The 20,950-nt window shown below is 41.8% G+C and overlaps 3 protein-coding genes across 7 annotated transcripts in view; 2 read left to right on the top strand and 1 right to left on the bottom strand.

Annotated features, from left to right (window-relative positions):
• sytl4 (synaptotagmin-like 4) overlaps positions 1-3,489 on the top strand; it is a 12,923-nt gene extending 9,434 nt beyond the window's left edge. For 4 of the 5 annotated variants that reach the window (XM_030396564.1, XM_030396563.1, XM_030396562.1 and 1 more), the window contains exons 13-17: positions 126-287; positions 817-922; positions 1,020-1,128; positions 1,209-1,417; positions 2,597-2,820. In XM_030396564.1, coding sequence (XP_030252424.1) covers positions 126-287; positions 817-922; positions 1,020-1,128; positions 1,209-1,417; positions 2,597-2,745 — 735 coding nt within the window. In that variant the 3' untranslated portion in view covers positions 2,746-2,820. Of the gene's footprint in view, positions 1-125; positions 288-816; positions 923-1,019; positions 1,129-1,208; positions 1,418-2,596 lie in introns of all 5 variants that reach the window. The other variant, XM_030396566.1, reaches the window with a different exon arrangement.
• srpx2 (sushi-repeat containing protein X-linked 2) overlaps positions 3,127-20,950 on the bottom strand; it is a 21,673-nt gene continuing 3,849 nt past the window's right edge. Inside the window, exons 2-11 of the mRNA XM_030396567.1 lie at positions 13,310-13,377; positions 10,178-10,255; positions 8,848-9,039; positions 8,207-8,383; positions 7,729-7,852; positions 7,525-7,646; positions 6,725-6,904; positions 6,489-6,622; positions 6,186-6,307; positions 3,127-4,095 (exon numbers count right to left, since the gene is read on the bottom strand). Of these exons, the coding sequence (XP_030252427.1) occupies positions 3,915-4,095; positions 6,186-6,307; positions 6,489-6,622; positions 6,725-6,904; positions 7,525-7,646; positions 7,729-7,852; positions 8,207-8,383; positions 8,848-9,039; positions 10,178-10,255; positions 13,310-13,377 (1,378 nt within the window). The 3' untranslated portion in view covers positions 3,127-3,914. The remainder of the gene's footprint in view (positions 4,096-6,185; positions 6,308-6,488; positions 6,623-6,724; positions 6,905-7,524; positions 7,647-7,728; positions 7,853-8,206; positions 8,384-8,847; positions 9,040-10,177; positions 10,256-13,309; positions 13,378-20,950) is intronic.
• The window catches only part of tspan6 (tetraspanin 6), a 9,874-nt gene continuing 4,816 nt past the window's right edge, over positions 15,893-20,950 (top strand). The window contains exons 1-6 of the mRNA XM_030396577.1: positions 15,893-16,231; positions 19,595-19,783; positions 19,871-19,945; positions 20,051-20,146; positions 20,480-20,635; positions 20,746-20,829. Of these exons, the coding sequence (XP_030252437.1) occupies positions 16,145-16,231; positions 19,595-19,783; positions 19,871-19,945; positions 20,051-20,146; positions 20,480-20,635; positions 20,746-20,829 (687 nt within the window). The 5' untranslated portion in view covers positions 15,893-16,144. The remainder of the gene's footprint in view (positions 16,232-19,594; positions 19,784-19,870; positions 19,946-20,050; positions 20,147-20,479; positions 20,636-20,745; positions 20,830-20,950) is intronic.

Here is a 20,950-nt window from a genome sequence, read left to right as displayed (position 1 = left end):
TGATGATTTTTATAAATCTCCCTCAGCACCAGAGCATTAACATTAATATAAGAATTCTCCATCGCCGTGTCAGCTGTAAGACAGGCCTTTGATCCCGTCCTCTCCTCCTCATCTTCCACTAACAGTACTCCATCAGCCGCTCTCAGCTGTTTACCCGCTCCATGTTGATATCGGTATGGCACCACGGCCGCCTCAGCCGCAACGCCTTCCTGGGAGAGGTGGAGATCCCCCTGGACTGCCGAGACCTCGACACTGCATATGAGGACGCGGTGGCTCTCATGCCAAAGGTAGACAAACATTCTATTGATTTCTCTTTAATCGTTGCGCAGTGAACTCTGTGTAAAAGATGCTCAGTGGATCTTTCTTGTAAACACACAAAAGTTGTGTTTACATTGTTTTACTCACCAAAACACATTAGGTGATGAAAAAAAGCATATTCACATTATTAAATAACCTCGATATTTGCAGTGTGTTCTGAACTGGTGCACAATGCCACATTAAGTGAATACATTAAACATTACGGGACACTCCACACTGTCGCAGCCTAACACACACTACTCTCACTGAAATGAATAGAAGAGCTGGCATTTTTGCCATCACACCTGATTCTGTCTGAATTGTCTTGATTTTAAGGGATGCATCAGATGCAGTCTAATATTCAAATTCATATGAACTTTTGTTACATATAGTAGTATATGTGTGTATATGTTTATTGTCAGACATATCAACATCCGGTATGGTCCAGAGGGGTTGAAGTGCTGTATTGTTGTTTGGGTTTGTTGTGTTTCCTGACTATGATGTACTTTTCTTCAACAGGCAGCCTCAGCTCTGCCGGCTTCAGCTTTCGCTCAGTACAAAGGAGAGTTGGTGATCTCCTTGAAGTACATCACACCTAAAAATCCAGCAACCGAGAAAATCAAAGGCAAGACTCTCACTCTGTTTTCAGCACTGGCTGTGTTTTTTTTTTTTTTTATGCTTTGGCTTAATTTTCTAAATGTATCTCGTCTTCCTCTCATCAGGGAAAAAGGGGGCGAGTGAGGAGGGAGGAGAGCTGCACGTCCTCGTTAAAGAGGCAAAGAATTTAATGGCAATGAAATCAGGAGGAACATCAGACAGCTTTGTAAAAGGGTCAGTGATAATCTGTTGACTCACTCTGTTTTCATACGACTGTTTGTCTTTATACTAACTCTGCGTTTGTGCTTCTGCAGGTACTTGTTCCCAACTAAGGCAAAGACCACAAAGAGGAAGACTCCAGTGGTGAAGAAGAACCTGAATCCCCACTACGACCACACGTTTGTGTACAAGGATCTGGCTCTGGAGCAGCTGAACGGGATGTGTCTGGAGCTGACCGTGTGGGACAGAGAGGCCATGGTGAGCAATGAGTTCCTGGGAGGAATCCGTCTCAGCTCTGGAAAAGGTAAAATAAGTCAATAATCACAGATATTCTCTTTTTTTTTTTTCATCTCTGTTTCACTTCCTAGATGTGAGATGTAGTTTTCCGCGAGTTGCTTTGTTTGTTATTGAGACAACTGCTTTCTCGTGAGACCTTGTTAGGCCTAATGCCCTGGTTTATTAAGGTTTCCTGGGAGGTTACTGGAAACTATTACGAGTGATACTTCAGTTCTCATCAGAACGAGTGCATGTTACATAATGACAATAACTGAAGCACTGGTGTCCGTTTCAAGGCTTTATAAGTGTCAGCTAAGTGGACTGAGCTATATTAGTAGTGTGAATAGTATCCGGTCGATTAAGTTGCTAACCTAGATCTTCATGAATGGACGGTGCACTGTACCAGTCGCTCTAAGAATGAGGATGAGCGTCCTATTACCATGGAAACGCTGGTTCAGGTTAAGTGAATAATGTGCACAAGGTATCATGGGGGACCTTTTCGTTTCATCTTGCAGAGTTGGTCTAAATCTATTTTTGGTTTGTTTTCCCTCGGTAAGTCAGCATTTGTGAGGAGGTAGATTATTTTGCCTTTGGTTCTCCCTGAACTATCCTGCTTAAGTTTATTGTCAAAATTGCCCCATTTTTTTATTGAGGTTATTCTTTCAATTTAATTGTAACTCAGAAGCAGGGGTGGGAAATGTTGCTGTTTTTAAAAATAAAAGCAAAAATCATATTGTGAGAATTTTGAGTGATATTCAGATTTTCAAACTTATCAGTAAAATCGTGATAATTAGACATTATGCTCTGTGCCGACTAAAAATGTTTTATTACAACTTGGGAAGATTATTTGTGGGTCAGCACTAACATGCTAACATACATAGCCAAATTGGCTTTCTATAACATTTCGATTGATTGTGCAGACGTAGTAGAGAACAGTCTTGTGCATTTTAACACTGGAGTGAAGGTGAATAAAATTAATCTTCACAAAAAAGAGGAAGTATTACAATATCTAGACTTTCGTAGTTTAAACGGTTTCATTGTCAAAGCATAATTGACTGTGTGAAAGACGTGTAGAGTTTAGGATAATTGCTCGATGATCTACAAGGCTTCTATGGTCTTTGCCTGCTCTGCATAAAAGGAAGTGGCAATTGAAAGTGAAAGTCTCTGCACTAATTTTTCGTTTACTGTATCACACTCACACCTGCAGGGACGGTGAAGATGGGGAAAGGGGAAGTTGAAATGGACTCAGTCGGAGAGGAAGTCAGTCTGTGGGAGAAGATGATGAAGTACCCTGACTCGTGGGCAGAGGGCACTCTTCCACTGCGGTCCACCATGGAGAAACCTAAGGGCAAATGAGGACAATGAACTGGGGGAAGCTGTGGAGGCCTGAGACGAATGTGAGATTATGGATTTATTTTACTTTTGGAAGCTTATCAGACCGCAAGCTGGTCTACTGCAGTAAACTTACACAAAGATTATTGGCTGTGAGCAGACGCACAGTTCATCGACCTGCTGAACACTTAACATCTGCTCACACCTGCACACCTGCCTCCCTACATGAGGTTCATCTTCAGCACACCTGACTACAGACTGGTGTAGAAAATGTGCCAAAGCATCACAACACTAAACACTGGATTTGTTTTAAGAGCATTGACACAGTTGTTTTTATGTTTTTAAAGTGAGGCGGTATATAATACTGCAGCTCAAAATCATGCACAGCTCTTAGCACAGACACGTTTGTCACAATCTGTTACCTTAACCTTTATAATTGTGTGCAGAAGGACACTGATGTCGGCAAACAATTCATTAAAAACTGGTATTACACAAGCTTTTTGGTGTTGGATTCAACAAATTGTGCTTAGTTAAATCTATACACACACTATAATATATATTTTACTATAATGCATAATGTCATGTAAAAATATATTTATACAAGTTGCATAAAACGTCTTATTTCAAATTTATTAAATGTGTCTATTTTCAGATATAAATGTACATTTTGAACCTTCATCCCTTTCATCAGAGTGTGTTCAGAGTCAATGTTCACTTCAAGGTTGCCTTGAATTTTCTGTCCACTCAATAAAAGTTGACAAAACCAAATATGTGCGTTAATGTTTCAGCTCTGTGTTACATTCAAATACCATCTGGATTAGAAAATGATCTCTCTACTCAAATGTCAGTTTTAGTTCCCATTAAAGATTAGATTTACTAGCAGGCTTAAAATACTATCCACTTCATGCATCCAACTAAATGTTAAGTGTCTATGGTATAAAAATATCTACGGTATAAAAAAAAATGAAAATCTCATTCCCAATCCCAAAGTCTGGCCTCCATGGTGATGATCTGATATAAAAACAGTGCCGGCACTTCAGTGTTGTAAATCACATTTGAACATGATGAGAACTGCCGAGTTCTCCTTTTTTTCCCCTCCCTCTGGACCTGCTTTCTGGTTGTTTGTCCTTCCTCATCTTGTGTAAGTAATACTGATGAGTTTATCGCTGTAGCAACCAGAGCGGTTTATTAAATTAGTCACAGAAGTCTCTGTGGAGCTCCAGCCTCTCTCGCTCCTCTTCGTCCAGCAGGAAGCTATCGATGTAGGAGAACAACTCTTCCGACGCCAGCGGGGTAATGAAGCGCTCTCGATCCATTCCGAGCTTGTCCAGCAGCACCATGCTGAAGTAGGACCTGGAGATTCTGAACACTTGTCTGCAGAGAGACACAAATCAGCAGTTAGTTTATTAAAGCAACACTTCACTGTCTCATACTCTCATATCATGACAGCAGCCATTATCAATATCTCCATAGTACTGTATGAGGATGGAATTAGACTTTATTCATTAAAATTTAAATATTCATCAGTGCAGCTTTAACCTCTTAGTGAACGCCCCCATTTTAAGGTTCTTTTTCCAAAACGACATACCGAAATTAAAAGCATGACAGCTCCAACATAGTTTGAGACTCAGGGATGTTTGAAGCTTGGAACCATTGGAAAGGTAACACCCTCAAGTTTTGTCTAGAAGTGTAAGTGTGATTCTATGACATACTGACACAGAGTTACACAGAGTTGGAACACAGGTTTTGGTTTCCGTCCAATTCAAATGTCAATAAACTGAGTAAGATATATGGGTTCAGGTATGTCTATGGACACAGCAGACACAATTAGGCCATAGCCACAGGTCTCAGCTTGCTACACTCAAAATTTGAAGTTAAAAGACTAAAAAATTGATTTTTCACAATTTCTATTTCTAAAGGCATGTCTGTGCGTTTTGCTTGGGTCCTTTTTTTCCAAGAGCGCCTACTGAGATTCAAAGGCTTATAACTTGAGAACCCCTTTACCTAGAAACATAATCTTGGTCTCAAATTAAAGCTAAGACCCTGGGGCTTCTTGCTGGTTCAATACTTGTAGCTAGTTTTGGGTAAAATGACATGGATATTCCCATTCTATGGTCTCTTCGCGAACTATGAAAAAAAAACTGTGGCATGACGTTGTAGCTGTGGAAAAAGGGAACACTCCGAAGGTATGTAGGCATTCTTGCTTCTTGCAGTAGAGGGCTCTTTCTAATGTTGTGTCATGGTGAGTATAGAAGGCTATTACATGGTCTGGAAATAACTTTTTTGGGCTTAAAATAATCACGACAGTCTCAGCTTTCCAACAGTGAGTATATACTGTTAAGATCTGATGCTTAAAACTATTAGCAAAAAAACTATTAGTTTTTACGAAGGGTGTTCGTTTAGTGAAGGGTGTTCCTATGTTGGAACGGTGTTCCTTAAGGGGTTAATAAGTCATTCCTTTGTTAAAACTGACCTCTGTCACAGTTCTATACTATATGTCTTCTGTCAGGATCCTGTGTTCCCAGAATTAGGGTTAGGTGTTTGACCCGAATATAAAGGAAGGGTTCATTTGTCCTCACAGAAATTGAACTGGTGACTTTAGGACCCTGGATCTTAGGACCCTTGGTACATGGGAACTTGGGAACATACAACCCTGGGAACATCGACCTTGGGAACACAGGACACTTGGAACATGCAGCCCAAGGAATGTAGATTGTAAGCTCTTGTTTACATTTGTTGATGTCCTTTTGATAAAAATCCCCCAAAGAATGTCCCTTTTCTGATGGATACACTTCCCTCCTCCACTTGTACCTCATCTGACTGACTACATTTCCCAGAATGCTTTGTACCACACTCAAAAAATGTGTCCACATAGACTTTCCTCACTCAGCTGTGGGCTTTTCTGTGTCAGTGGAGAAAAGAAGGAAGAGATTTTCCAGTCTGGAAAAAGTGAGCAGTACCCCCTTCCTCAAATTCCACAGTCAGTGGAAAAATCTATATCTTTGCCTCTACTAAGATGAATCACTCCCTATATGTGTGAGTGTTTGTGTGTGTGTGTGTGTGTGTGAGTGTCTGTGTCTGGTGCAGAATTGATCTTTTAAGAACTTCTTACTAATTGATTCTCATAAGATCCAAAGCCAGATGTTTACTATCGATGTTCTGTCCGTCCGGTCAGAATCCCATTACCACTGCCCTCAAATTATGTTGCTATTTTTAACAGCGTTAATCTTTTGAGTGCATTTTTTCTCCTTTTTAAAAGTCAGACTAACAGAGGCTCCTCTTTCATTAGGAGGGCGCCTGACATTTAAATAGAGCGAGGACAAACAACTACTTACTGTTAATGAGAATGGGAGTTATATAAAGCCATTTCAGGGTGGAATTTTTCAACAAAATGAACGTATTTTTCCCCCAGAATGAAACATAAAACTACTGAATAACTGAGTGATGAAGTATCTGACTATTACCTCAGACCCTCGATGACTTCAGAGTTCAGCAGACTTTCTTTAATGCGGCCCGTCTCGCGAGGCGGGGAGCCCAGGAGCTCGATCAGGGTTACATGTCGCAGGTCTAATCCACAGTCTGCTTTCTGGTTGGAACAAGGAAGACACATTTTAGGGTTCATGTTGTTTATTAAAGGTACAGTTCACCTAAAAATAAAAATTCAGCCATCATGTACTCATCCCCATGGGCATGACGGTGAGTATATGATGACTGAATTTTCATTTTGGGATGAATATATTAACGGCAGCAAAAGAAAGTGTCCTCACTTGTATCATGATGTTCTGCAGCTGGTAGTCCGAGTCAGATATGTTGGGCGCCGACATGATCAGCAGCCGCCTCTTTTCATAGAACTGATCCAGGAGGGCGGAGACCGTCTTCACGTCTGATTTAATCTCCATCGCTACAAACACACAAATTCACAATCCTGCATTTATACCCACGTACAGAACATATAACATTTTGCATGTGCAGAACTTCCTGAGCGACATTCTTGAAGACTTACGGACGCACTCAGCAGGCGTCCCTTCCCAGTTGCGGCTGAACGTGCACACACGACTAGATACGCCTTTCAGTTCATACCCTCCATCGCAGTGGTAGTCGCACGTTGCACCGTAGTTGTTCCCATCAGAGGAGCAGGTCAGGTAGCCGTACAGAGGTGCAGGTAGAACTGAACATCTTCTCACTGGAGGGCAGAACACAGACATAAAAAATCCAATCTCCAATCAAAAAAAGAAAATTCAGTAATTATCTACTCACCCTCCTCATGCTAGTACGCAAAACATTTCTAGAGCCTCACAGCAAAACAGCTTTTCAGCATTCTCCGAAACAACTGAAGTAGATGGGGACTTATTTTAAAATGCAAAAAAACAACGGAACAAACATATTGGATGCTTTTACAGGCTGTCAAGTGTAATCCAAGTCTCTGGAAGCCCTAAGTTCCCAAATTGATCTGAAAAGACGTTAATTACACCCTTTTATCAAATAAAATGTCTGTCTGAAGTGGATGCACAAGCTCGACTTTCGCGTTAGAGATGTAAGAAAGCATCTTTTCAAATCAATCTGGGATCTCCGGGTTTTCAGAGCCCATTTGGATTACAGCTACAGATTTACATTCTTCTTTTGGTTGTTTTTAAACCATGCTACAACTTTGCTGTGAAGATCCAGAAATGTATTGTGGACGACCAAACTTCATCTGACTTCCCCTTGTCACCGGGTATGTTTATAACTGAGTTTTCATTTTTGGGTGTACTGTTCCTTTAAATTCATTTAAGGAGACGAGATAATGAAGGGTTGGCAGCTTACCCTCAACACGTACAATGAACTTGCAGGCAGCTCTGTTCCTTGCCAGATCGTACACTTTGTATCTGATGATGTTGGCTCCCTCTTTGAATTCGGTTCCCGGCTCCTGGCCGACTAATATCAAACTGCAGACAGACAGTCGAGGCCGAGCGTTTAATTCAGTATATTTTGAACAGGAAAAGGAAGTAAAGGAAACAAGTGACATACTCGAGCGATTTATCAGCCGTGTCTTTCACTGCGGGAGGGTCCCAGGTGACCACAGCGGTGAGTTTTCCAGGCTCGGCGACCTTCAGTCTGGACGGAGGGCATTTGATCTTCGGAGGATCAGTATCTAAAATAAACAGTTGGAAAATTACAACGGAGGAGACTGGAGGAAGGAAATTCATTGTTTTTGGACGGTCTGTCACTGTGCAGAATACGAACACCGAAAGACAGCAGTTCTGGATGAAGCAGCAGGAAATATGCTTCTTCCAGTGCGACTGTGAGAGCAGACACAAAGGGATCTCGGCTTATGAAAGAATAATGAAAGATGGGGCTGCAGCACAGATGGCCTGAATTTTAGGTCCATGTCACGGCAGCGAGTTAAACCTGGAGTTGACAGTTCAACAAATCACGCACACAATACTTCTGGTGTTGAACATCTGATCAGCTTTTACAGAGAAGCAGAGAAGACGTTGATTGATACCTGCACAAACAGGCTGTGCTCCGCTCCACGACCCCCCGTGCTGACAGGTGCGTGAGTGCTCCCCGTCGATGCGATAGCCGGGGTCGCAGGTGAAGTCACATCTGGAGTCCACGGCGAAGCCTTGAGTGCAGGTGTATCTGCCGTGTGGGATGAGGTTCAGCACATGGCAACGCATCCCTGAAGGACAGTGGACAAAAAACAAGGATAAGCCCGCTGATATGATATATTTTGTTTTTACTGAAGATTTAAGTCTTTAAAAAGCAAATACAATGTGTGAATTATATATATTTTATTTTTAAAAAAGGCTAAACAGCTTCTTAAAACAGCTGAGCACTGTAGGTTTTCACTAATGGTACTACTTTCATCAGCGGATGCATACACATTTAGTGGACTTTTGAGACTGTATGTGGCGTTGAGTCAAAATAAATTACAGTGCTCATGTTCATGTCTGCAAGTGCAACCATGTGGCTCATTGGTGTGATAATGAGATTATGAGGTATTAAAGAGCAGGAGAAGGAGGAACATAAGGGTTGGCTACACAGCAGTTAGTTGTTAGAAATCTTGATTAATGGTTTCAGTCTTTTTAATGGGGTTCGTTGAATGTCACCAGATGTGTATTTAAAAGCTGAACTTCTACATACTGCGGCAGAAAGCAGTCCCGGACCAGCGTCGGCTGGCGAGGCACTGGATCGAACTCCTCCCCAGCAGTCGGTATCCTCGATCACAGCTCATCTCACAGCGGGTGCCCAGCGTGCTCCTGTAGGCGCCGCCTCGAGGCGAGTGACAGGTCACCTCCCCGTTGGTCAGACTCGGAGAGTGACACCAGTGTGGGTCTGAAGGACAACATTAATAAACATTTTATCCCGTGGTATATGTCTTTTAAAGCGAAAATGCAACCTAGGCTTTTTTTGTGAATGTATATGAGTCAAAGCTTTGTGTAAAAGCGTAATTACGACCAGTGGCGTGCACAGACTTTTTGAAGGGCAGGGGCCAAAAGAAGGGCACTTTAGTTTGCGTTTTGGCTCCAAAGAGGGCACTTTAGCGTGCTTTTCGGCTTCCAAGAGGGCACTTTAGCGCACGTTTTTGCAACCCAAGAGGGCAGTTTATCATGTTTTAACCAGCCAAGTGGGCAGTTTAGTATGTTTTGCCAACCAAGAGGGCACTTTAGCGCGCGTTTTGGCTCCCAAGAGGGCACTTAAGCGCGACCACCCCCTCTTTTGTGCACACCACTGATTACGACGAAAGAGACCTATTTTTGCCAATTTTGATGCTAGTGTAGAAGTGCCCTATGCACTCCCATTGAAAATTAGTATGACTCAAAAACGAAACTATGGTAAATCTTAAAAGTGCCTCTTTCGTCGTAATTATGCTTTTACACAAAGGTTTGACTCATATACATTCACAAAAAAAGCCTAGGTTGCATTTTGGCGAGAGTTTCGCTTTAATATCACGACATGTGTATATATCTTGATATAATAAATATTTTGTTGGCTCATCCAGCAAAACAATGTTGCAGCATTCTCCTAAACACCTGAAGCAGACGAGGACTTGTTCTAAAACATAGAAAAACAACTTAAGGAGAACACAAAATGGCTCCATACAGCTCATCCGGCGTAATCCGAGTCCCAGATACTTGAAAAGACGTAATTCACCCTCATTTTAACCTCCACTGTAGCGTTGGCACCCGACCTGTCTGTGGCTGCAAGAGGTCAACGGTGCATCAAGGGAGTTAATATCGTCTTTTTTAAATTAATTTGGCCTCCAGAGACTTGGATTACACTGAAATAAGGTGTTTGAAACCATTTCATGTGTATTTTTGGTTGATTTGTAACATTTTTAAACATGTGCCCATCTGCTTCAGTTGTTTAGGAGAACACTGTTTTGTGAGCTTTTGGGTGAATTTACCCTTTAAATCATTAAAGATAAAAAATGTATAGATGCATCATGCTGAGTGTGTTTTTCCATACACACTTTTGTAGTCCAGTTGAGGAGTGTGGTCTTCTTCTACGTAGTCGCTGTAGGTGTCGTACACTGTGGTACCAGAACCAGCTGAAACAACAGAAAAAACAGTCAGACGTGCGGAAAACAGCAAGCTGTCGCTGCCAAACTTGGTCCTTTGGTTGTTATGATTCATTAAAGTTTCATATCAGCAGCGTTACAGTAAATATAGGTCACACAGAGGCAGCCTGGCAGGGAAACGGTCCTTCTCACAATCTCTTTTCCTTAACTTCCTTTAACAGAAGCTCAGAAACATTCCAGTCCAAAGACACCTGGATTTGCCATCAGTGCTGATCCTGATGGAAAACTCCCCTCGAGCCTGAGAGAACATGGAAATCTTGCTAATAGAATAAGGATTATGTCGTTTATCTCGGAATTAAGTAAGAAGTGAGAACAGAGAAAGCGTGCCATCTCTGCGCTGTGAGACTTTTAAATAGCTTCACCACAAATTAGCACAAACAGCCGGTTCTCATTACTCACTTGGAGATGGTCCCACTTACTCATCTCTTTTAATGTAACGATCAGGAGGGTTTGTTTGCTCCACTGTGGCCTTCAGTCGGACTTATTTGTCTGTGAATAATCTCTCTGCACAATGAATCCTTTCACTGTGATCCTCCTTTCTCAGCAGTTGCGGCAAATTATCCTTTTTTTCTTTTTAAAAAACCCTGAATATGACTCCTTGTTTAGGACCGAATGCCAAACTTTCCAGTGTGTGTCAGCCTCCACCCCCCATCTCCAGTCCTGTTCCTGCTTCCTCTCTGTTTTCTGGCACGGCTGCCAGAGTTCACTTTAACACAGTTTTTTCAATAACACTGATGCATACAAACGTCTCTACGCTGGAAGCTGCTTCAGATTGTTGCAGCGATGTGTGGATTAAAACCTGTCGTCAGCATTTTTCTCATAATGAGCCAGATGTTCTGCTCAGTAACACCTCCCCAGACTGATATTCTCCCCAACCGAGAATTAGTCACAGAGGAAATAAACGAGCTAAGATCATCAGTCTGATGGTCTTTCACTGCAGGGCTCAAATACAGACAGACATTACTAATGGAGACAAGCAGAAACATGCATACGGCGATTATAAATATGTAATTTCAACCCTTATTCAGTTTAAAACTTCAAAAAAATAGAATGCACTCATTTTCAGATCCGTTTTGACCCTCTTTTCAACTCAATACTATACAAAGACAAGATATTCAACGTTCAAACTCATAAACTTTATTGTTTTTTGTGAATATACACTCATTGTGAAGTGAGTGATAAAGTTGGGCTGACAAAAAAATTATTTTCCTTGTCAATTAATCATTTTCTCTGTAGAATGACAGAAAATAATCCCTTTATAATTTCACAAAGCTTCATATGTCTTGTTTTGTCCTTTCAAAAGTCCAAAACCAAAAGATATTCAGTTTACTATAACAAGTGACAGAGGGAGGTATCAAATATTTTACGTTTTTGCAGTAAAAAATGACTAAAATGATAATCTGATTGTCAAAATAATTACAGACTAATTTTCTCTCAACCGTCTGGTTGTTGCAGTTTTGTCTTGGGCTGCTTGTCTCACATGTTTCTGCGCTGTTGCACCACAGGAGAGTTCCCTTTCTTCTAACATGGTTTCATTTAAAGGAGATCCCAACATGCTTTTTTCATTGTTCTTCCTTTGTTTCAGTGTGTTATTAAGGTTCCTGTGCATGTAAAAGGTCTTGAAAGTTTGAAAAATCCCAAACGGGAGCTCCTCTCTCCCACATGAAACACCGCTCCTGAAACGCCTCCTCAGTAGTCCGGCCTTTAATCCTGTGACTTCTCCACATCACACTGCGTCACAGATGTGCATAATTAATGCTTGTTTTCACGGTAGAAGTGTCGCTAACTGGAAGCTGAAAACATGACAGATCTCACTGGTGTCACGCTGAGCGGTGCTTTGCTCAGACGTGTGTGAGCTGACCAATCAGAGCAGACTGGGTGTTCAACAGACGGGAGCTAAAACATGTGAACCTGAACATATGAGCCTGAAAATGACAATATGTCTCCTGCTAAGGCCCAAAGTGGTTACATGTCACAAAAACAGCAAAAGAAGGAAAAATCCATAAAAATAACCACATTCCGTTTCGCAGAACTTCATTTTTTCTTCTCTCCAACTCATGTCACGACTCATCTTGTGCCCTCCAGGCTGGAAACAGAACCACCAAACTCCATAAAATTTGTTTGCACATTTAGTAGGTAATACTAGCCAGGACTTTAACCTTTAATGTAGTATGTTTACATTACTGCACTGGAACTCTTAGCCTCAGTAAACAACTTGCATGCTTCTTCTGCTTCTTGACTACTGTGACTGTTAAATACCAAGACAGTGACACACACACACACACGCACACACTGGGCATCAGGCACCACTCACACCTCTGACTTCACCACAGAGACTTGCTCTGTTTCAGCGATGACTCACTGCCAGAAGAAGGTGTGCAGCCTGTTACAGTCACCATGTTGAAGGCTCTCATGTATCTCTAATGACAAAGGTGACACAATGAGCAGCATCCTTTTTAATCACTCCACATCATCATCAGAGCTCCTGGGGGGCTCTGGGTGGATCTCTGCTCTTGTGATTATCTTGCAGTAGGATTAAATGAAGGCTTTGGCACGCTCGGTCCCTGAGGGGGTCTCCTCAGTAATTAACTGGCAGTGATTGGAGCCCAGCTGTAATTAAACTGACTGGTCAGCAGGCGGAGGAGCACCGGAAGAGGAAAAGCTTATTTTAATATAATTCTGACTGGAGTCTGGTTCTGTGGTTGTGGAGGAGCTGCATCTTCAGCTCTTCTTCCCTGCAGGGAGGAGCCGGCTCCATCTGTATTCACAGCCTCAAAAATTCAGCACATCTGCATCTAATACAGATGTTGTTACTACTGAGAGGAGGTCTTTCACAACCGCACGGAGGGGGTGTGGATGTTCTAGTGATTTCTTTTCAGCAATCATGATATTTTATATATCTTATAACTTTTTGGTTAACATTTCCTGACAAAAATTCAAAAATATTCAGAATACACGGAATCTTTAACTGATGACATGTTTTCATGAGGTTTCCTACCTTTACTGTTCATCTCGTGGACTCACCTGAGAAGTACAAGATGAACACAGCGACAAAGCAGCTGAGAGGCATGTTAGAAACCCAGATGAAACTCCTGGATGGGGAAGAAATACGTTTTATGCGCAGGTTGCTTCAGATCTCAGAGTCAAACAACGAAAAAACAAAGTTATAATCCAGGTGAAGTTCACATCCGGTTTGACAAACTATTAAAAAAAACTTTCTAATCCCTGCTGAGGAGAAGAGGCGCTGCCGTCCTGTCAGAGCCTCCGCAGTTTCTGTGAAGATCCTTTAAGAGATTTACCAGAGTTAAACACCACTTGGTGGCGCTGTCGGACAGCTGCTGTTTCCTCCCACCGCTGCATTAAACATGATGATCGAGCCATTTTATGTCCGCCCTCTCCAACAGCTCGTAAACCCAGAAAGTGAAGCGCATACAGGCTGCGAATGGAAACATATAAACCCATCCAGAAGAACCGGTCCATCTGATGTGAGATCTGTGGTGACTTAGCCTACAGCCTTTATACACTTATAGGATCTCTTTTATTATATTGTCCTCATAATCCTGTAGTGGCTGATGAGGCCCTCATGATGTTATTACCAAGTAATAGCTTAACAATAATGATAATAATGTATAATAACCTTTATTTATAGAGAACTTGTCAAAAACATGATTTAAAAGTGCTTAAACAGAAAATACAGTGCAATTATTCATTTGTTATAATATTTGTAGTGTCCACTCACATGATGACATATAAAACCTTCTGTTTTGGATATTGTCATCAAATGTTGAATAATGTACTTATAATATGAGTCACAGTGAGTAAAAGAGGATTTTAAAAAAAATTTAAAGAACAGAAGAAAATAAATCTTTATGTTGATCTTTTGAGCTGCAGGCTGCCCGGCTGATGTAATGTAGTCCACAGCCTACAAAGTGTCACATCACCAAAAGCACATTTATCATGAAGTCAGACAGCAGCAACCCGGAAGTGAGGACACTGCCCTCAAAATAAAAGCGTACGTTTTATCGCGTTAAAAAAATAAAATAAAAGTGTAACGGTGGTAAAACTGGTGGCAGTGAGTGTTAAAGTATTAAAGGGAAATTTGGAGAAGAAATTAAAACTCAGATATTTTTTCCATAACTGAATAAACAAGCTGTTCTCAGAGGACCCCAGAACCAGTGGCGGTTCTAGACCAGTTTAAATAGGGGGGCCAGGTTGGGGCCGGCTTTTTTGTTAGGGGGGCGCATATAACCCAGGAAAAAAAGACAAACCCCTCGTTCAGACAAGGGATACATGGGACTTAAAACAGTGTTTACAATTTCAACAATTTTAATTGGGTACTAAACGGATTTTATGAAGACACTGATAAGCGCAAACTGGGCAAACCACACACGGTGTGTAAAGTGTGTCACACAAAAATCAAATACCACGGGAATACTTCTAACTTCAGGAACCACGTTAGCCGTTTTCACTCGGAGAGGCTAACGTTAACATTAGCGGCTGCCAAAGAGACAGCAGACCCTGTCCTGCCAAGAACTGATGCCACGCTGCCAACTCTGCCACACAACTCGGAGAAAGGGGAGAGAATAGCCCAATCTGTGGCGGCTTTTATCTTAAAGGATCTACAGCCTTATTCTGTTGTTGAATAAGATAACACTGGGTTTCGTCACCTGTTGAAGACACTGGAGCCGCGATAAAAGCTCCCGTCACGCAGCCACGTCACAGAAAAGGTTACACCTGCACTTTACCACGAAACCAAAGCCCAGGTAATCTCACAATGAGCCAAGCTGGTCCAGTGTATTTATTAACACAGGTAGGCTCAGCCAATCTGACTGCCTGCATCCTTTGATGAAAACACAGCCATGTGCAGTAATCTTGATGCCTCGTCAATTTGAATCGAATCGAATCGAATCAAACCGAACCGAATTGAATCGAATCGAATCATGAGACCAGTGAAGATTCACACCCTTTGGTTATGGACTGAGAATTACGGGGGCACTGGCCCCTGTTTCCCCCCCCCCCCAAAACCGCCACTGCCCAGAACACTGTGTGAAGCTAGAAAGGCTTATTGATTGTCCATGGACACACATACATGCACTCATATCTCAATGTCACTAACTAATTTTGAGTTGAATAGACGTAGCGACAGTGGCGGTTCTAGACCAGTTTTAATAGGGGGGCCAGGTTGGGGCCGGCTTTTTTGTTAGGGGGTACATACAACCTGGAAAAAAGGATAAATCCCTCATTCAGACAAAGCAGTGTTTACAATTTCAGCAATTGGTAGTAAACTGCTGAGACACTTTATTTCTGCCTTTCCCTTCACTGCAAGAAATCTGTCATTGTATTATTAATGCAAACTCCCTGTCAGGGGGGGCCAGACTCAGAGTTACGGGGGCACTGGCCCCTGTTGGCCCCCCTAGAACCGCCCCTGAGTAGCAAAGTTTATAAAAAAATAAATAAAGAAAAAAAAGTTAAAAATATACATTAAAAAACCCACCACTACTCAAGTACAAGTAACTAAAAACTGTAATCAAGTAGCATTAATGGAGTAAATCTACTTAGTTGCAACCCTTCAGTTTAAAATGTCACAGGTGGTGTTTTATTTTGAAGGCAGTGTCTGCGGGCGACGTGTGTGTAAAATGGCCGCTGACTTGACGCCGCTGTGGATGGTGGAAATCTGTTTATCCTCCAGGAGAGTGAATCTGGGTTGGTGACGACACTTCCCCCACTCTCTCTCTCCCTCTGGATCTATCCCCGAAGTTTTCTCTGTCCTCTCGCCTTCAGGGCGCTGTTCTCCGAACTTTCCCCCCCTCTTTGTCCAGATTTAAGTTAAAAACAACAAACAAACATAACGACGGCACCATGTCGCCGCCATCTCGAAGGCTTCAGACGAAGCCGGTGATTACCTGCCTGAAGACTTTCCTCATCTCCTACAGCCTCATTTTCTGGGTGAGTTTGCTGACATGTAATGGGGGACGTCGAAGCTAAAGGAGCAACAATGGGCTACGAGCAGGCGGCGATGCCAACAAGGCAAAAAAAATCACGACGGGGGAGTTGAGTGTGTTGAGTTAATGTCGGCGGTGAAGAAGAGGAGCAGTTAGTGACGTGAAGAGCCACTTGTTGAAGCGGACCGACCGTTAGAGAGCAGATGTCCGCGAGCCACATTAATAACGTCTAAAACCACCGCGAGCTATTTATATCACTGACTGAGAAATAACATATTTAACATAACTATAAATTAGTCATTAGAAGTGTTATGTTATCCTTTAACGTCTGATTTAAATCGTTGCTGTCGTTCTGCAGCCAAACTTAATTAAGCGTTAATCTGCAAAGTGTGCTCGATTAATCGATTGTGTAGTCATTCATCAAGTCAGAAATGCTGTGTCACCTCTTAATAATTCCCCGAAAAGAGCTATTTTAGGGCTTATTACTATCACTTTTTAATCTGTTGATTCTGTTTCTTGATTGATCTTCAGTTAAAGGTGCATTCTGTAGATTTAGGGAATATATTTTAATCCTAAAAGACAGATCTTCGCTGATATTTTTATGCCTAAACAAACTGAGTAAACAAACTTATTTGATTGTTTTGCTTTGTTTATAAGTGGCGGACCCTGCCACCTTTCTAGCTTCACACGGTGTTATGGGGACCTCTGAGAACAGCTTGTGTGAAAATAAATATTCCTGAGTTTGTATTTTGTTCAGGAAAAACAGGAATTACCCTGAACGATATGCCTTATTTAAATAACTATGTATTTATTAATTGATAAGCTTCAATTACTAGAAACTTTATCCTCCATACATATTGATTGTATCCGTGACTATAGCCAAATGTCACATTTTACTTGCATGTCTCGCTGTGACAAAAGATCCAAACCTTGCAGTGCGCCTTTTTTGTGTTTGTGTAACAGTCCAAAAGCTGAACAATATTTATGTTAACAGTCACATGAGACAAACATAGATGCAAATCTCATCTCTAACGAAGGGCGAGAGAATGTTTGGTATTTGAACTTGGTAAACAGCTTTTAGTTTATCTTTCTGTGGATCGACTTGACTCCAGTCTGTGTCGCAGCGTTAATGTGATGCCTTTCTTTGTCTATCTATTAAACAATATGAAAACATGACCCGAGGCTGTGGGATATTACAGTGAGCTTCAACACAATTTTTTGAGTGACAGCCCTGTTCACATGGAATGAAAATGTAAACACGAGCTTGTCATCAGAATAAAAGGAGCTGTTATCATTTCGTCCCACTTTTAATCTTTGTACCGAGCAAACAGCCCTCTGCCGTAACACAAAGTTCAGGTCAGTGCTTTTATCTGACAATTTATTGCTCTCGGCTGGTTGAGCTGATGACTCCCCTCAGGCTAATGACTTGTGTGCTGGGCCGTCTTAAAGCGAAAGATGCTACGATGATTAAACCGCAGGCCGAGGCTCGAAGGGGTGTCCCAGGTGTGTTTTCACTAACATGTTGCCAGGTAGATGAATCATCTGCAGCGTGTGAATCATATGTCTCTCTGACTGACACAAGAAGGAGAGGCGGCTATATCCTCTTTCACTCAGTGCGTGTTGTGTGTCAGAGCTCGTCTGCTTCTGCTCATCTTTATTTCCTCGCCTCAGAACAGTGACGATTTAATAAAGTAGAGGCCACGAGGGATTCAGCCCATCACGGGTCTTAATTAAAGTAACCCTGGTATTTGCCTGAATCGGCGCAGATCACTGATCTGTCTGTTTAGCCTGATATGCATGACCGTAGCTTGGTACACGAAAAATGTTGTAGACATTACGGTATACATAATGTGAGAGCTGCATAAGGAGACCTGACACGAAGAGCGTTTCTTTCCACCTGACGAGATATGAGAGGTCAGCTGGTGTGACGGGTTGGGTTTTAATTACGGCTGCAGCTAATTATTATTGTCATTATCACTAGTGTGTCATTTATTAATTTTAGAGCTGCAATGATTAATTAGCTGTCATCTATTTATTTAATCAACGAGTATTGAAGGAAGCCATTCTTCGGTGTGATTGTCTGGATGTCTTTACTCCTCCATGACAGTCAACTGAATTCTTGAAACACTGATCGACATTTTTCACCATTTTCTTTTTTTTTACATTTTAAGGACCAAACAACAATTGATCAAGAAAATAATCATTTTTTATCAACAATGAAAATCCTGGTTAGTTGCAGCCTTAGTCTCTTTGATTTGTTTGGTCAGAAAATGGTGAAAAATGTCCGTCACAGGTCCCAAAAGCCAAAGATTACATGTTCGAAATGCTTGTTTCCAGTCAAAAACTCAAAGAAAATATACAATTATAAAATCATATACATATACATATACAAGAAAGATGCGCACCACGACTTAGATAATCTAAATAGTTGCTGGCAGGCGCTGAAACGATTAATTGATCGGTCAATGGAAAGGAAGTTAATTACCGACTATTTTGATAATCAATAAGTTGTTATTTTCCAAGCAAAAACATTTAATAATTGCTGGTTCTAGTTTCTTAAATCTGAGGATTTGCTGCTTTTCTCTGACGGTCTGAACGAACAGTCTTTGTAGACTTTTCTTTGCACTTCTGGATATTGTACTGAGCATTTTTTTAACATTTAACTTCAATTTAATTCAGTTTCAAATGCTCAGAATTAATATGTATTGGCATTTTTTTTGACAACACTACATAAAAATAAAAAGCGTTTTAGTTGATAATTAACAAGTCATTAGTTGTCGCATTAATATGAATTATCTGCCCTTGTTTCGCTCGCTTTCCTTTTTCATTTAAGTATAAAATCAGAGAATATTGAAATATGTCCAATTCAAGTTAGTTGCCAGATCCCAAGGTTTAAATCAAACGGTAATAAACAGTCAAAAACCTCCAAATCCTGTTTAGATATCTCATGTGACAAAGGAAAAAACACACAAAATCCTCATGATTAAGAAGCTGAGAGCAGGAAGTTATCTGGAATTTGTGCTTGAGATGATAATGTTTTCTGTAAAAAAATCCGTATTTGTTGAAGCCCAAATCTATAAATCTGATCCAATTTTTATTTTCCCTGTTCTTTTTTTAAAATTTGACTTCTTAAACATGAAGTTGCTTTTTTTTTTTTAAATTGTTGAAAGCAAACTCGGATTCAAAAGGCTTCTGATTCGACACAATGCTCCTGAACTCTAGCCGTGGCAGTGTGTAATTGACCCGGTGGGTTCGAGCCTTTAATCTTGGGTCTTGTGTCAGGGAGACAACCCCTAACAAAACCTGCTCGTCTCTCTCCGAGGCTCTTTGATGCTCGCCCCCTGACTCTCCCCGCTGTCTTCCTCAGTTCACAGGCGTGATCCTGCTGGCTGTCGGGGTGTGGGGGAAGGTGAGCCTGGAGGCCTATTTCTCTCTGGCGTCTGAGGAGAGCACCAATGCACCATATGTCCTCATCGGGACCGGAGCCATCATCGTTATTTTCGGACTGTTCGGATGCTTCGCTACGTGCCGCGGCAGCCCGTGGATGCTCAAACTGGTCGGTGAAGTGTGCAGCAAGTCTCCCTGAAGTATTCCTCTCACACGTGACCCTGTGTGATTGTTTGTCTTTGTATGCTTTCTGCAGTACGCCATGTTTTTGACCTTGGTGTTCCTGGCTGAGCTTGTTGCCGGTGTTTCAGGCTTTATCTTCCGACATGAGGTGAGTTTCTCACCCCCCCCCCCCAAAAAAATACAGATATATTTAAAAAATTAACCACATCAGCTCATTAAAATATACAATCTGCTTTGTTTTTAAATTCACCAGATCAAGGCCAAGTTGGGTGTTGCCTATAAAAACGCTGTGAAGAACTACAACAGCACAGACACCAGCAGCATTGCAGTCGACGCCATCCAGAGGACTGTGAGTGGGCGGTTTTCCATTACACTAATGGTGTTGCTCTTATCTGACTTTGTTTGTGTCGCACTGTACAAACCAAAGAACGCTTGTTGATATAAGGTCATTTTAAAAGGGCAGCTATAGCGCAGAGAGCAGAGAAGCACCGCTGCTCTCTCATGCTGCTCTGGTCACTGCAGATGTTTCCCCCAGAGGTCGATCTCAAACATCTGCAGTGATGTCACGTCATTGCATCGTGGCTAGAAAACAAATCTCTCCCCTTTTTTTTTTTATGTTCTTTAATCAAAACACTTGTAACACATTTGTTACAGCGCTGTATCCATTTTCATTTCCGTGCAGTTGCATTGCTGCGGGGTGCATAATTTCACCGACTGGGGCGACACAGAGTACTTTAAACAGAAGGGCATCCCTGCCAGCTGCTGCAGAGACAACGCCAAATGCTCACCGGAAACCCTGAGTGACCTCGAGAAGGCTGCGACAGAGGTGTACTTGAAGGTGAATAAAGTTTGTTTTTAGGAACAAGGTGGTCTTCAGTCGGCTGCCTAAATGTGTTTGTAGGAAGCTTCAGGGTCGCTCTATAAACCGTGTGTTCCTCTGCTGCGTAGGGCTGCTTCACACTGGTGACCGATGTGATGGAGTCCAACCTGGGAATCATCGCCGGGATCTCTTTTGGGATCGCGTTCTTCCAGGTAAGCACACGTTGTTCTTTCAGATACTCTGTCACGGAGCGAGAGGTGCACTTCAGGTGGCTCGAGGCACAATTGTTCCAATGATGTGTCGTGTTTTCTTAACTTCGAGTTTTGAGCTCTG

The sequence above is a fragment of the Sparus aurata genome, chromosome 18 (genome assembly GCF_900880675.1).
Source record: "Sparus aurata chromosome 18, fSpaAur1.1, whole genome shotgun sequence".
Taxonomy (NCBI): domain Eukaryota; kingdom Metazoa; phylum Chordata; class Actinopteri; order Spariformes; family Sparidae; genus Sparus; species Sparus aurata.
Note: the sequence above shows the minus strand (reverse complement) of the source record. Positions and strands in the feature narration are given on the sequence as shown.